This window comes from Arvicanthis niloticus, chromosome 10 (genome assembly GCF_011762505.2).
Source record: "Arvicanthis niloticus isolate mArvNil1 chromosome 10, mArvNil1.pat.X, whole genome shotgun sequence".
NCBI lineage: Eukaryota > Metazoa > Chordata > Mammalia > Rodentia > Muridae > Arvicanthis > Arvicanthis niloticus.
The window spans coordinates 43,013,278-43,030,395 of NC_047667.1; the positions used below are offsets into that span (position 1 = coordinate 43,013,278).

Genomic DNA, 17,118 nt, shown 5'->3' on the forward strand with positions numbered 1-17,118 from the left:
GTCCAGGTGCTCAGCGGTCTCTATAAATTGGCTAAGTTTAGAAGCTATGCTTTGTGCTTCCCATAATTTCAGTTAACTCAGTCATTCTGGATTTCTGACAGGTTAAAGACTTATAGTCTCATAGCCAATCCCGGCCATTTACTTTGAGAGAAAAGGTTTGAGAGGATGGTTTTCAGCTGACATTCATTCTAAAGCCAAGAAAAAAAGCCAGGTTCAGAATTAAGTCTTTTAGTTAGGAGGGACGACAGAGGTTCTGTTTAGTCAACAAAATGATGGACTGGGTATTAGGTCTATCTTGTATCTTACTGACACAAATTGGTATAGTTATGCTCTAATTGTATTCTAAGAGAAAAGTTTTGTTTTAACAGGTAGAGTGATATGTAGGAGGAGCTAAGGTGGGAGGAGTAAGGAGAGGAGAAGGAGAGGAGGAGCTAGGTGACAGGGGGGCGGGACATGGAGGTGGATGTTTGCATGTCCCCGCCAGTCAAAGATAGTTGATATATCTAGGCTGGGTATTGGGTTACACTTCTGATTGATATTGAGCATTACCAAACTTATAAAGCCTTTGATTAACATTAAGAAAATAGTATAAAAGCAAAAGTGGGGATGGGAGAGGGGTTTTCTAGGGAGGGGAAATGGGGAAAGGGGATGGCATCTGAAATGTAAATAAAATATCCAATAAAGATTTTCACATTAAAAAAAAAAAAAGAAAGAAAGAAACAAAGCCAAACTCAGGGGTATATAAAATAGAAAAGGGGTGGGAAAAAAGCATGTATTAAGATAATCAACCAAAAGGAGGGATATCTCCTTAAAGGGTCCATACATTACTTTTCTAGTTTAGATTTCTATAATCCAGACAAGAATAAGCACAATGAAAATAACTCTCCTGCACTCATTCTTTTTTATAAAGGAAAAGGAATGCCACAAAACAGAAGAGATAACTCATAACCACTACACTCCAACCAGCCATTAAAGAAGCCGATACCTTTCCCTTCCTCTATTCCTATCCCTGATAACAAGCCTTCTACACAGGTCCAGTCCAACCTCCCATATCCATCCTTCCTATCAGCTCACAAAGTGAACCAGCTATAAAGGTGAGTACCCACACAGGTCACATGGATATGTGACACGTCATCAGAGTGCAGACCTGAGACCTAAAGCAGTATCTAGTTTACTTCTTCACTACTCATGTTTGCTCGTTGTGGAATATATGCCTTTGTTTTCCAATTAAATATTCTAATTAATCACATCATACCATGGTATCAACTTTAAAACAAGTAAGTGTTTAAAATAGAAACTAAAACTACTTACAGCAGCCTTGGTCTGAGAAAGTGCATCCCATGATGTGGTTACATCTACTGAGAAAAAGTGACATGTAGCAGAGTCAGAGTTCTGAAGGAAACTTAAACTATAAAGTTTCATATACTCCCAAATGTGATCAAAGGCTTGAGAACTACTTCATTAGAGCTATTCCTTATCAAATGCATTTATAATGCTAGATCAGGCTCCTCAAGAAATCCATAAAAGAAAGAAGTACACTCAGTTAACAGCAATAGCCTGAACACACCCACCACAAAGAAAGAGGGAGAGGGAGAGGGAGAGAATAAATAAGGTAAAGGAAGGTAGGGTCTTGCCATGTAGCCTAGGCTGACCTCCAACTTAGAATCTTGCTGCCTGAGGCTGTTGAGTGCTGGAATTTTAGGGATCCACCACTACACTCCAACCAAATATAAAACTTTGTGTTGTCTTATATCATATTTTATATGTGAAAGAATACTTTTAAAACTATTCTATACATCACATTATCAACACAAACAAATCTACTTAGTCTTTCAACTCGTTGGAGGCTGCATTGTTTCCCATGGGTCATCCTCTTCCAAGACAAGAGTGTTCATTTCCTCCAAAGATGGCTTAACTTCTAGCTTCCTCACAAACAGGAACCATCCTCTGGATCTACTCGTTTGTCAGTTTCCCTTTTAAAATATCATACCTTAAAGTGCCTCTAACAAATAACTTTAACTTATTATGTAGGTACTATAGATACTTAACAGTTATATCAGGATTTTGGAAAAAGAAACACTAATTTTGCATATATAATTTTTGAGGAGAGTTCATACTGTGTAGCAGAAGCTGGCCTTAATCTCATGATCCCCCTGCCTCAACCTTGTGAATTCAGATTACAGTAATGAATGACCACATAAGTCTGTCTCAACTAATTCACTTTTTAAAGGGTACTTGTATATTAAAAAGTAAAATTTTTAATTATTTATCCACTTTTTAAAAATGGTTTAAGTGTGTGTACGTATAAGTGTTCATGCAAATGACCACTGAAGCTGAAGTTATAAGTACTTGCAAGCCATACAATACAGGAGGTGCTGGGAACTGAAGACAGGTCCTCTGCAAGATCAGTAAGCACTCTTTTAACTACTGAGCCACCTCTCCAGCATAACCCACTCTTCTGTTTTATGAATCAAAAGATAATGCACAAATTTCATCTATTGATTAGCCCAAAATTTAACATATTATAGGACCCTAGAAAGAGACTAAGTTCAGTCTAAAAAAAAAAAAAAAAATCATACCTTGAACAGTCTCCTTGCTTTGAGAGTTCCTTGGATTTGGTAAAGGCACCTCTTTTGACTTGCTGCTCCTCATCTTGCCAATTTACCTGCAATTATGTCATCGCTATTACAAAATGTAATAGTAAAGAAAGATCCTGATCTATTCATGAAGGTCTGAAAAACTCTGTCATCTCTAATAAAATGTAGCTTCATATTCTCATAAGCAACACATAATAATCCAATAAATAATACTTTAGAGGAACTATTATCATTATTGTCAACATTTTCATTATTTACAGAGCACCCATTATGTTATGAGTCACGAGACTGGAGCTGTACCAGTGTTAGAACACATGCTGTCCTTATGTAAGTTCCCAGTTCATCCCCTAGCATGACAACAAGAGGGCTGGTGAGATGGTTCAGTCATGCTAACAATCTGGTTTCCATCCTAGGGCCTGCATGCTGGAGGAGCTAACCCCAAGCAAGGTGCCCTCGGACCTCCGCATGCTGCCATGGCATGCACATATCCTCACAGTTTCTCATACACACGGTGAATAAACAGGAAAACAAAACTTTCCCATAAAATAGAAACAACCAATACCTTATTATGTTTCATTTTCTCTACTGCAAACAACATTGTAGCCAGGCATGGTGATACATGTCTTTAACCTCAGAACTAAGAAGGCAGAGGCAGGTATATCTCTGTGAATTTAAGAACAGCCTGGTCTGCTCAGCAAGTTCCTGGCCAGTCAGTGATTCATAATGAGGCATTGTCTTAAAAACAACACTGAAGATATGAATTTTGGCCTATGTGGACTATTGGACTGGAGTAATATCTGCAAATCGTATCAAAACTGAACTGAAGAATATGAAGGACACGCTGCTGAAATTCAACGTCAAACTCTTTCCTAGCTTCCAGTAATATAAGCGCCTAGAAGCTTCATTAAGACCTTTTAATATCGTTTGTATTACTTTTGGTTTTTGCTGATCCCATAGGGGAAAAAAAATGATTGCTTAAATTTGAACATGTTAGAACTTAGCCAGATCAAATATTCTGCCACAGATCTTTTTTCTCCCTTTTTAATTTATTCTTCTCTCATATATTACATCCCAACTGCAGTTTCCCTCCCTCCCCCAACCCCAATCTCTCTCCTGGATCCATGCCCTTCCCTTCCTCTCAGAAAAGAGCAGGCCTCCCAGGGGCATCAACTAAACATGACATAACAAAATACAACAAGACCAGGCACGTGATCTCACAGCAAGGCTGGACAAGGCCACCCAACTGGAGGAACAGGGTCCCAAAGGCAGGCAAGAGTCAGAGACAGTCCCGACTCCACTGTGAAGAGTCCCTCCCACAAGAACACTGAGCTATTCCACCATAATATAGATGCAGAGGACCCAGGTCCGAACCGTACAGGCTCCCTGATCTCTTAGAGCCAACTTGAGTATTTGTCAGCTGATTCTGTGGGCCGTGTTCCTGTGGTGTCCTTGATCCTTCTGGCTCCCCCAATCCTTCCTACCCTTCCTCCTCTGCCACAGATCTTAATCTTAGGTTTTTTTTTATTTATGAATTATTCTTTGTTCATTCACCTAGTAAGATCTTAATTTTTAATTAATTATATTAGTTCTTTATAGCATATTAAATTTTATCATATTTTATAAAAACTTAATCCACAAAATAAGTTTAAAATTTGCAACTTAAAGGGAGAAAGGGGCAGCTGAGCAGGTAAGAATGCTTACTGCCAAGCCTGAGTTCTATCCCCTGGGCCACAGGATAGAAAGAGAGCTGACTCTCTAAGTTGTCCTCTGACTTCCACATGTGTACCACGGCAACTGCAGCCATGCACATACACATGCACACAACCTCCTAGTCAGTCCAAATACATAAAATTTTAAAGTATATTAATTTTATGGGAATTAATTTCTCCAAGGAGTAGATAATCCTGATATTAAGCTTCCTAGAAACAAACTTCAAACTGTTCTAAAACTGAAACTCTTTTAAGAGTCAGAGATGTGGTTCAGTGGCAGAATGCTTGTTTATTACATGCCCTCTACTCAATCATTAGTGTTGTACAAACAAAACTTCTTCAAAAAATACATTTTCTTCTGAAAACAAGGGTTGAGGAAAAACAAAACTCAGTAAATTTACCAATAGTTTAAATTTGTCAACCATAAACACTTTCATCGCAGTTATCAAGACTGATTGAAAAAAAGAGCTCCAGGGCTGAGCAGAAGGCTCGGTGGATACGAGCACATACTACACAAATTTAGACTTGGTCCAGATCCCAGCCACCATGCAGAAAGCTGGGCACGGGTACACATGCCTGTACGCTAGCACTGCAGAGGGCAGAGACAATTGTGTCAGTGAAAGACCTGTCTCAAAAGGGAATGAGGCAGAGAATGATACTGCCGAGCATCTGACATCCTGTCAAGGACAATATGCACGTGTGCACAAGCACGCACACATGCACTTGGTTATTCTTTATCACTAATCTGTCAATGATCTGACAAAATTGTCTTTATAAACATTTCTTTGCTTAAAAGTGCAAAAAATATAGTGATTATTTTCTCAATGTAAAGGATAAATATGTCAAATAAAAGTAATGCAGTATAAACAAAAAAGTTTCAAAATAAATGCCTAGTCTTTAATTACAAATATCTAGTAAAACATTTATATAACATAGCATGTATCAATTTATTACATATATATATATATGTGTGTGTGTGTGTATGTATATATGTATATAAAACTGTCATACTTGCTCTTAAAATGATGTAGTCCAGGATCACAACTCTAGAATATAAGGAACAGCAGAAACAACATATGTGCTATATTATCCTGTCAGTTAAAGGACAACACAAGGAACAGTTTCAGCAGTGTTACAAGTGAAGTCATCAGCCTTGGAGTGACTCAACTGAGGTCACCTCCGCCAAATGGATTTAGGGGCTAGTCAATTAATTGTTTATAATCATTCATTGATTTGGATACCAATATCAGTTCATAAGACTTAACTAAGTCATACATCTGTATGCTGTTTTCATGCATATCATATTTTATTTACACCACTGTTTTAAAGACTGTTTTCCAAACCCAAAACCAAAGCAACAATCTTAAAAAATTACTTTTTCGCCGGGTGGTGGTGGTGCACGCCTTTAATCCCAGCACTTGGGAGGCAGAGGCAGGTGGATTTCTGAGTTCGAGGCCAGCCTGGTCTACAGAGTGAGTTCCAGGACAGCCAGAGCTACACAGAGAAACCCTGTCTCGAAAAAAAAAAAATTACTTTTTCCTGACTTTGGGTTATTTTTTTGATGGTCTTAGAACTACTGAGCGGGCTGCAGAGGTGGCTTGGCAGCTAAGAGCACTTGGAGAGGACCTGAGTTCAAGTGCCAGCATCCCTACTGTTGCTTACAATCATCTATAACTTCTATTACAGGAGTCAGATACCCTCTTCCGACTTTTGCCAGCACTAGGCACACATGCAGTGCACTGACATAAATGATGTAAACAGTCATAAACATAAAGTAAATAAAATTTAAAGACTTAAACATTGTTTAAAACTATATCTGTCTTTTAAAAATCTAAAAAAAAACCACATACTTTCAATGTAATTTTCCATTTGATAGTATTATAGCAATATTTTATTAACATCTACAATTTCAAACTTTAATCTTGAAACTCCCACTCCTCCTAGATTACTAATGTGGTAAGCACAGCTCTCTTGTTTCCTTGACAGCACATATCCTAACTGAGTGATGAAGGGCCGTCTACCTCAGCCCAGTACTTCAATGGTTTCATTTCCAAAGTATCTATCACTAGACCTCTTTTCTACCTCCTTCTTACCAAGAAAAAAAAAGTCAATACACTAAGGTATGCGTATACAAGTCTGAGTATACATGTGTGAGTGGGCATGCATATGCGTGTGTGTGTGTGTGTGTGTGTGTGTGTGTGTGTGTGTGTGTGTGTGTGTATGTGTGCATATGCACATGGAGGGCAAAGGTGGTGCCTGTCTTGCTTTTTGAGAACCTAGAGCTCACCTTTTCAGCTGGAGTTCACGGCCAGCAAGCCCCAGGAATCCTGCTTCCACCTCACTAGAGCCATGATTACAGGCACACACCACAATACCTGGCTTTTAATGTGAGTTCTAAAGATAGGAACCCAGAGCTTCATGCTTGCATAGCAAACAGTTTCATAACTAAGCCAGCTCCCCCTCAATACACTTTTCATAATATCAGCTACTTCCCAAATGCTATTGTAACTTGCCTAAATCCTTCTGGGGCTCTGGATAGATATTTAAAATGTGGTTGGAAATTTTACAGGTTTAGGAAAGTGGCAGTGTTGGTTGTCCTCTGGAGTTCATGACCTCGCCACCCCACAGGCAGGGCTGTATTTACTGGAACACTGACAAACTCCCACCTACGGAACAGGCCTTAAGTCCAATTTAGTTACCCTCAAGATATACCTGTGAGTATATCTTGGCCATCATTGTTGTAATTTATAAGCTTTGAGGCAGGTAATACATTGCTTTATTCACACTCTTCTAGATAAAGAGCTTCAGGCAATTAATGATTGCTAAGAGAGGCAGAACTAGACTTCTGGGACAAGTACCCTAATAGGTCTGCATTCCAAGTGATCAGTTCTAAACACATATACATATAAGCACACTAGATAAACTGAGCATGTTGCATTTAGTTATACATGCATGCGTACATACATACACACATACACACATACACGCACACAGAGCAACAGTTAAAGAAGTTATGTATTTGAGAGTGGAAGGACACTGGAGAAGTTGGAAAAGGGAGAGGGTGAGGTGGGAAGGGGAAAGGATGGGTGGAATTATGTAAATACCATACTCAGGTATGAAATTCTCAAAAGTAAATATTTTTGTATTGTTTAAAACAACACTGCCAGGGTGAAGAGATGGCTCAGCAGTTAAGAGCACTGACTGCTCTTCCAGAGGTCCTGAGTTCAATTCCCAGTAATCACATGGTGGCTCACAACCATCTGTAATGGGATCTGATGCCTTCTTCTGGTGTGTCTGAAGACAGCAACTATGTACTCATATACATAAAATAAATAAATCTTAAAAAAAAAAAAAGTAGCACTTCTGTCAGTAGAAGGACTAAGGGGAAAAGCAAGGGACAGTAGGTCACCCTAAGTGAGAAGCATGAGCACACAGCCATAAGCGAGAAGCGTTTTGGAAAGCCACTTCTGAGAAAGGACAAACACAATGTGTACTGCTTGCCTACTAAACGTGGGGACATGGTGAGAGAAAACTAGGAAGAATTCACATACCATTACATAAGTAAGCCCACAAAACATATGGTAAAACAAACTATAAAGCACAAACAGAAAAATATAATTGACCATGTTGTTGATAACAAGGAAAAAAGATAAAGGTGGCCACCCATATAATAAACTGAACATAATGATATCACAAAAGTAAGGGAATCATATGATAAAATAATCACCAATGTGCAATAAGCTTAAGGACTGGTAGGAAAAAATTATGTTATTGCTCTGGCTATCACCAACGAAAAGCCTAGTTGTGGATTAAGGCAAAAGAGAAAAAGAAATATATGTAAATTCACATGTACTCACGCCCATACTTGTGCCCATACATATGCAAACATGGATACTACATACACAGACCATGAAAACAGAAAAATGAAAAATATATAAATAAAAATATGTGTAAATTATATTGAAGACTCAGTTAATCAATCACTCTATGCATAAAAGCTATTGTTCAATAAGAGACATTCTCCCTAGCTATCAATTCAGCAAAGACTAACTCCCAGGCTATGACAGGAAAGCTCACGGCTCTTATACAACACAAGTCTGGCTCTCAGCTCCAACATCAGGAGGCTCACAATCACCTGTAACTGCAGTTCTAGGAAGTCTGTCACCTTCTTCTGACCTCCAGAGGGGTCTACACACATATGGTAAACATCCATGCACCAAGGAGTGCACACACAAAAGGGGATCTCTAAGTTCGAGGACAGCTTGGCCTACAGAGCAAGTTTCAGAACAGCCAGGGCTACACAGAGAAACCCAATCTTGAAACCAAACAAACAAACAAGCAATTAAATGCCCTTTGGATAAATACTTGAAAATCATATGTTCCCCTACTCTACTAGACTCTGTAGTAGTAGACTCTGTAGTTTTGGTTTTGGTGGTATTGGTAAACAAACCCAGGTTGGTTAGTTGGTTATGTTTGAGACAGGGTTTCACTGTGTGGTTCTAGTTGTCCTAGAACTCAATATGTAGATCAGGCCATCCTCCAACTCACAAAGACCCACCTGCCTCTCGAACACTGACATTAAATAAAAGTGGGTACATCACCATGGCTGGCTTCTAAGCTCAGGTTCTTACACATGCTAGACAACAGCCCTATTACTGAGCTATACCCCAAGCCCTCTAACTGTTTTCTTAACTCAGTAACCGTCCACACAAACACCCCTACCATTCTCACTGCAAATGAGTTTCAGAGTAGCCACACAATGGTTTCTTCCAGGCAGTCAGCAGACGCTAGGACTGTGGTTCTCAACCTGTGGGTCACAAATGACCCTTTCACAGGGATTATATATCAGACATGGACATTACAATTCACAACAGCAGCAAAATTACAGTTACAAAATAGCAACAAAAATAATGTTATGAGTGGGGGTCATCACAACATGAGGAACTATATTAAAGGGTCACAGCATTAGCAAGGTTGAGAACCACTGCTCTAGGAGGCCAATCACCTGAGTATCAAGGTTAAAAACAAAAGAACTCAGATTCTATCCACCTCTCAGAGATTCCAAATCAGCAACTCTGAGGCCTAAGAGCCTCTGGTTTACAAACATCCTGATACATAGCCAGTTTTGAGTAGTATAACTCTAGAGACTTTTAGAAAACACGGGTTATCTCATTTAAAAAGAGAAAGCTCATTTCAAAGAGGTAATCCTGAGAACATGTGCTTCCAAACAAAAGCACAGCAACATCCCTTGAATCCCAGACCTTAAACACTATGGGATGGGATTGTGGACAGTTAACAGCCATAGGCAGTATGGATGCACTCTTTCTGTTAAGGGCAAGGGCAGGTTCTAATCTCCACCAACTATCAGGCAAGTATCCACATATCCGTTAGGCCTATTAAGATGAAATCAGGCAGACAACAGAACTACTCCAAGGTCAGTTAGTTAATAAATACCAGAACTGTAAATTAAATCCAGATCAATGTTTTGAAAGATTCTAATGGTCATTTCTATAATGCCTCTTATAACACTGAAACTGTCACCATGTAAAACATAAATATATAACATAACCCCTCTATCCAAATAATCTTACCATCCACCTAAATCAAATCCTCCTCTGAATCTGGGATCTATTAACTTCACTGCACTTTAACTTCTTTGGAAACTGTTCCATGTGCTTTCCCTGTTACTATATTCACCCCAAAGGATAAGACTTCCTCACAGATTTCTTCAGATAATGCCCTTCATTCTCTCCTCATACAGGCATACATCAGGGCAGGTAAAGTGTTTTTAACAAATTTCTTTGATCCCTATTGCTGCTGCAGACAGTTATCTTCCAGTCAGAAGAACGGTTTTCCTCGGTGTAAAACCTAGGCTATCCAGTCAGCAGTTTCTGGTGAGCATCTCACATGTAGTAAGTAGTAAGTACAGCTATGCAATACAAGTATAGCAATAAAAAGAACAAACGAGCTTCCTGCCTGTAAGAGACTTAAAGGGTTATTCCAAACCTAAATTTAAATGGATAATAAGGAAAAACATAGGTGCATCTAACACAAGAGTATATGACACAAAGAACTCATCTCATCTGAGAAATAGAAAAGTGCCATTTAAGCTAAGACTTAAAGGAGAGATAAGAGTTACTAAGATCAAAAAGAGCTTTCTTGAAAATAGGAAAAATATGTAGACAGATCAAACTCTAAAGAACCAAAACGTAGCCAGGTGTGGTGGTCAAGAGTACTCACTACCCTTGCAGAGGATCCAAGTTCAGTTCCCAGCATTCACATGGTAGCTTGCAGCTGACTATAATTCCAAGAGATCCAACTCCCTCTTCTGCCTTCCATGGGTACCAGATACATGTGGTGCATATATATATATATATATATATATATATATATATATATATACACACACACACACACACATACATGTGCATGAAAAGAATAATATTTTTAAAAGAGTGCCATCAACTGGATTGGGGTACATCTGTGTGTGGGTGTGTGGGTGTGTGGGTGTCTTGCTTTGAACTATGTAGCTCAGGTTGTTCTTGAACTCAAAGCAATCCTCCCAATGAGCCTCCCAATGGCTGGGTTTAGAAGCATGTACCACTGTACATATTAATCACACACACACACACACACACACATTACATTCTCAAATTACTCAAAAATGTTATTTCAATGTCCATTTTACAAAGAGGCTAACATTTTATAGAAAAACAAGTTGTTTTATATAGAAGTCAAAGTATATGTGACTAATGCTTTGTTCAGACTAAGGTTAAAATAATTAAGAGATTAAAAACTCCATTTAATATGGTTTTTATTTTGCATCATATATCAGATATCAAAATGATAATAAACTTCCAAAAATTAACTTAGAATGGCTACCTTGCCAACAGGAAAAAGAAATATAATTTATTTAAAGCTACTACTAAATGATTTTTTTTTTTTTCTGGTTAAGCTGGGCACAGTGGTACATGCCTTTAAACCTAGCCATTGGGAGATTGAAGTAGGAAGGTTGTTTTGGGTTTGAGACCAACCTGGGCTACATAGTGACTTCAAAGCAAGCCTGAGCAAGTTAGCAAGACCCTATCTTAAATCACACACACGAGTACGCACCCCAATCTGCTTAAAATCATATATATTGATAAGAATATTCTTTAAATGTTGAGTTGTTAATAGTAAACAAGACCTTAAGCTAACAAAGAATCTGTGTATTCAAACATCTCCAAATGTAATGATTTAAATGAGATGTCCCCTTAAGTCTTGGGCAATTGAATACTTGGTCCCTGATGCTCTTTGAGAACTAGGGGTGAGCTTGTTGGAAAAGAATGTCACTAGGGGCTTTGAGGTTTTCAAAAAGACCTGCAGCTCTTCCTCATTTCAAGTTTGCTCTGTTTCCTGTGAGGTGGGCTCTCAGCTGCTGCTCTAGCAGCCTGCTGCCACCTACCTCTGCTCTGTCATTGTGGATTACAGTCCCTCTGGGACTGTAAGTCAAATAAAACTTTCTTCTACAAGTTGTGTTACTCAGTATCTTATCACAACAATTGAAAAGTAGCTAATTCCTCAAAATATTTCCCTTATAAGAAAGGTACACAGACCATGCTTGGGGATGAACAGTTGTAATCTGGGCACTCTGACAGCTAAGGCAGGGGAACAGGTGCAAGTTCAATCCCAGCCTGGTTTATACAATAGCTCCTGGACAGCCAGAGCTACATAATGATCTCTATCTCAAAAAAAAAAAAAAAAAAAAAAAAAGTATAAGGCAGCCTATAATCTCAGCAGGTCAGGGCTACATAAGGAGTTCCAAGAATGCCCAGGTACAATGTGAGCCCCTATCCAAAATAATAATTAATAATAAGTCCAAAAGCTCCTCCAAAAACCTATAACAAAAAAGAATTGAACTTACTATTAAGAGTTTGTTGGGCAGAATGGAAAAACAAGTGGGGCAGGTAAGAGGACTCCTATAAGAGAGTCTCTGGCCTCCGTATACTGTGTGCCTGCGTGCGTGCGTGCGTGCGTGCGTGCGTGCGTGCGTGTGTCTGTCTGTTACACAAGTAAAATGTCATTTTAACTGTGTCCTTTTCTTACTATATAGCCATAGCTGGCTTGGAGCTGTCTACATAGACTAGGCTGGCCTAGAACTCACAGAGAGCTGCCTGTCTGTGTGCTAGGCAGGTGTGCACTATCACACATGGCAGAAGAAGAAAGAAAAAGATGAAGGAAGAAAAGGAGGAAAAGAGGAGGAAGAGGAAGAATTTTTAGAGAAAAGTACCATAGAAACATTGCACCTACTTTTAGAGCTACTTGTGCAGGTTCTCTCAGGACACCTCATTCCTGGCCACATTTTCCTCATGCTTGGGTCCCTCCCCTCTCCATTTCCCTATATGCAGTTATGCTTAAGGACATCTTAAAAAGATAAAGTCCCTCACCCAGGACCCCGTCACTACTGTGTCTTCCTTTACAAACCTCTCAGAAATGCTGACTCTACTCCATGTCTCCATTTTGAGATCCTTTCAGTCCCTTTCAAGCAGCTGCAGGGAAGCCACCATCATCATCCTCACTCACTAAAATCACCAAGGACCCCTTCTCCAAATCCAGAGGGCCACTTGACCTCTTGACCGCATTCACCACAGGTGAGTACTCTCTCAAAATGAATCAACAATTTCCTCTCAGATATAGTTAACTGAAGAACTTATCCCTGATATATGCAATAAAATGGAACATTGTATTAATCAAACCATCAAATTAGTGAACAGGAAACTGTCCTGACAGATGTAGTAGAAGGGAACTGAGACCATTATCTCCAAATGGAAGAGGACACACGAATGAGGCTAACTGAATCCAACATATTCTGATGAACGCCTCATAGCTTCGCACGTGCTTTACGGTTGTTTGTGATACATGCTCATAGGTGAACAAGCGCCTTTATCCACTGAGCCATCTTACTGGCCCCTATCTATTTTTCTATAAGTCAAATCATATTACACAGTATTTCTTGCACACACTATTGTATCATGAGCACTGTCTCATGTCAGTACATAATAGTGATAGGAAGCAGTTTCATAATGCACACTGCACTTAGAACACAGATACTAACTCATTTAGTTCTCACAATCGTCCCGTGAGGCAGGGGCTATCATTACATCCACCTTACAGATGAATTTAAGTCACTAACAGCCACAGCTGGTACAAAGTGCAGTTAGGATGTGAACCTGTAAGAGCTGCTGCCTGGTCCATGTGCTGAGGGACACGCTCAGCTGCTTCTCACCAAGTAAATATAGATCCCCAGAGCCTGCAACAACTGTGAACTATCTCACCGCATAAATAGACCATGATTTTAACTATTCCCTTACCAATAGACATTTTGAACGTTTTAATATGTATGCTTCCTTTTATTTGTAATCATGATAAGTGAATATTCTTCATTTATAGTTGGGCTCTTGTGTCAAAATTTATGTAACATAAAACTCACAAACATTAAATGATTTTAGCAAATAGTGCATGTACTTTATTTAAATTTTGATAGGTAATGCCAAATTTCATCCTAGAAAGTTGTTCTACTTAAGCTAAATTTATAGTCTAATATTTTTAAGTTAACATAAAAACTGAGATCCACTTTGAATTTTTAATTAATGCTAACCAGTCATAATTGCCCAGTTAATCATAATTGCCTTCTGACTTGACAATTATCTGACACATAAACAAATGTAAGCCTAGAGCTGCTTAGTGGAATCTTCTCAAGCTAGGATGCTGGCTTTCTAACATACACAACATGGACACTGGACTCCAATATTCTAAACACCCAGTCCTGTGACTAACAAAGACCTAAATGTATTACTACTCTGTAATTCTAGTACAGCAGGTTAGGGTCCTAAAGCTCCCATTCTCTTTACTACTACAGCAGAGCACCTGGGCGACTCATTAAGGCCCTCCTTGATGAGGACCGCTTTAGGACCACCTGTGGCTTTTCTCAGTGTCTTTTAAATCCCAGGCTGTCATTCCCCTGATACCCAGTAATTTTGAACAGATATTTGGAGCACATGTCTAAGAAAAGCTAAAATGTGCCTATAAACTAAGAACCAGTTTTCTGTTTTGATTTTAAAGTATTATCCTAGGACTGAGATTAACTTAACTATTATTTATTGATTGTTTTAGTATATGCTAGAAACTGAGTGCACAGTAACAAATAGGCCTCTGCCAGAATAGAACTTGGAGGCCAGATGAGAAATAAATAGTAACTCAAAATACTCAAAGGTAAATGTGAGGTTCCGCTGAGGAATACAATGATCGATGACAAAATGAATGCAGAGAGATACTGCAGTCCTTTCTTTCTTTTAACTATGTGCAACACTAAAAATGTGTGACATGGGGGGAACGTTAATAAGGAAAACTATTTTGCAATTTGACCCACACAGCACAAATAACAATCACAACTACATAGAGCAGTGATCCATTATAGTAATTCATGACTTACTAATAATTAATAAAATTTTATGAAAATACTAATGCCTTTAAAAACCAGAAATCACCATAAGGAACAAGTGTCATGTGCAAAGGAAGAGTATATTTTTTAAAATATTTTGAAATAATAACAAATGGCAAAAGTATCTAAAGCTAATATTTAATTTAAAATATAGCTAATTCCAGAATATCTGCAGAATAAAAACAACAGTCACATAAATTAATGGCTTTGTATGTCCATTTCCATAACTACAAAATAAAGATCATTGTCTCCTTTGCTCACAAGAGTACATGAAAACTAATTCATGGATTTGGAAGTACACCCATCCCCCTGCCCCAAAAAGTCAGTTATTTTGTACAACTTCTCTTTTGCCTTCACTTTAAGCTATAGCAGTTTAACAAACTGAAGTGGTTATATAAGGACTTCACTTCCTTTCTTGTGCCCCTATATAGTGTGTTAAAAATGGATTTTAAAAAATGACAATCAGAAGAAAAAATTTTAAAACTTTAATTCATAAATGTATTAACACCATAAAAGGTTGATTCTATAGTATTGATGGTCTTAATAATACTATACACCAATACATGTCAGAAAAAAGTCTTTCATATACATACAAAATTGTTTACAAACATTACTATCACTATAAGCACAAAGTTCTGCTATGAAAAGATACATTTATCCACATATACAATGTATTCTAGCATGACCTTTATATTCTGATTAAGGTGTACTAAGTTGAATGCAATAACAGTTCAGATTTGTTGCATTTAATAGTTTGTCGATTTAGTATACAAAAACTCTTACACTTTCATGGGCTTGAAGTAACTTCTAGTACAGGTTAAGAATCTTCCAAAGTCACAATCCCATGTTATTAGCAGCACACCGACTTTTTAAAAAGCTATTTAAAATTAAGAAAGTTTTTAAATGGAGAGTAGTTTGCAGTATTTTATCATTGCTTCTTCAAAACTCCCCAGGTACTAATAGTAGGTTGGTCTAGGATGGGCTTTCCTTTTAAATCTTGAACATACAAGCTAAGAGAGCAGGTTAGCATGGCAACACTAACGACTCCTCCAAATTCAAAACAAGGATCACCAGCAAAACGATTAAGTAGAGTACATGGATACCGACCACTATTCCTAACGACCTATTTTTTTCCCCAAATGAAACATTGGTTACAACATCAAAAGTCCATTTTAAAAATCTATACCTATTTGCAACTTCCTAGCTTGAAAACTAAAATCCGGGCAAATTTCTGCCTTTATCTGTGACATTAGCTAAATATGATTTAGCATTATTAGTCTGATTTTAAAAGAGGGGGGAGGGGAGCGAGAGTGACAACTTCCAACGTGTAAGGCTTGTTAAATGTCACCCCCTCCCCGCCCAATCATGTGTGAATAAGCCGGTAGACTCCATTCAACAACTGCTGGACTGGAGGTGATCAAAGTTTTCCCCATAGTGCACTTTGAGAATATTACACCCAGGAAAAGGAACAGAAACTGTTCCTGACACTGGAGCTAGTGCCCCGGAATTTCCCAAAATATGCTCGATCTCCAAACGAAGAAGGGACACTTCGGAGACCAAAGGTGAGAGGTGGCTTAACTCTATGCAGACAAGAGGAGGGGCGAGGGTGCTGAGGGCGACACTGGCAGGTAAGCAAAGACATCTGGTCTTCAGTGGGCACCAGTAGGTCCGGGAGCCCAGGTCTCAGGAAGACCCTCCAGGAAAAGTCTCGGGACCCAAGGAGGGTCCCCAGGGGGACGTCAGGCAGTGCCAGGGGGCCCCGCCCCGCCTCTCTGGCCACCTCGGGGACCTGGGACCGCGGACAGAGACATCCGAGGCGGAGGAGGCGTCCGCAGGCTCCGCCAGGTCTCCCCGCAGCTCACCTGAGAGTGTCGCCTCCGCCCTCGGCTCCCACGGTGCATCCCGCGGGGCCTGGCGGAGGGTGCAGGGACGCCGCCCCGACCGGCCCCAGGGCTGCCCGGCCTGGCCTCCCCGCTCCGGGGACGCACCGGGTGCCCGCCTCGCCCCGGCTCCCGGGATCCGCCGGGCGACAGGGAAGGAAAGGAGAGGCGCAGAGGCGGCCTCCTCTGCCCCGCCGCGAGCCCCCTCCCGAGCTGCGGCTCTCCGCAGTCCTCTCAGGCGCAGGTCCGGCCCCGCTCCCCCGCCCGGGAGTCACTTCGGCAGCGGCGGCCCAGTCGCCATTACAGCCCAACAACTGACACGGAGGAGGAGCGGCGCCGGCGGCAGTGGCGGTGGCGGCGGCGCGAGGCAGGGCGGGAGCAGTCGGGGAGGGAGAGGGCGGGGGAGACGCTCCAAACCTCGCGAGAACTGTCCGGAGACGGTTCCGCAGGAA

General features: G+C 40.0%; 1 protein-coding gene across 7 annotated transcripts in view; it reads right to left on the reverse strand.

Moving 5' to 3' along the window:
- Positions 1-16,786, reverse strand: part of Cep350 (centrosomal protein 350) — a 122,694-nt gene extending 105,908 nt beyond the window's left edge. For 4 of the 7 annotated variants that reach the window (XM_076941373.1, XM_076941372.1, XM_076941371.1 and 1 more), the window contains exons 1-3: positions 16,649-16,786; positions 2,580-2,665; positions 1,312-1,358 (exon numbers count right to left, since the gene is read on the reverse strand). In XM_076941373.1, the coding sequence (XP_076797488.1) occupies positions 1,312-1,358; positions 2,580-2,652 (120 nt within the window). In that variant the 5' untranslated portion in view covers positions 2,653-2,665; positions 16,649-16,786. The remainder of the gene's footprint in view (positions 1-1,311; positions 1,359-2,579; positions 2,666-16,648) is intronic. The other 3 variants (XM_034512973.2, XM_076941370.1, XM_076941374.1) reach the window with 2 other exon arrangements.
- Positions 16,787-17,118: the final 332 nt, after the last annotated feature.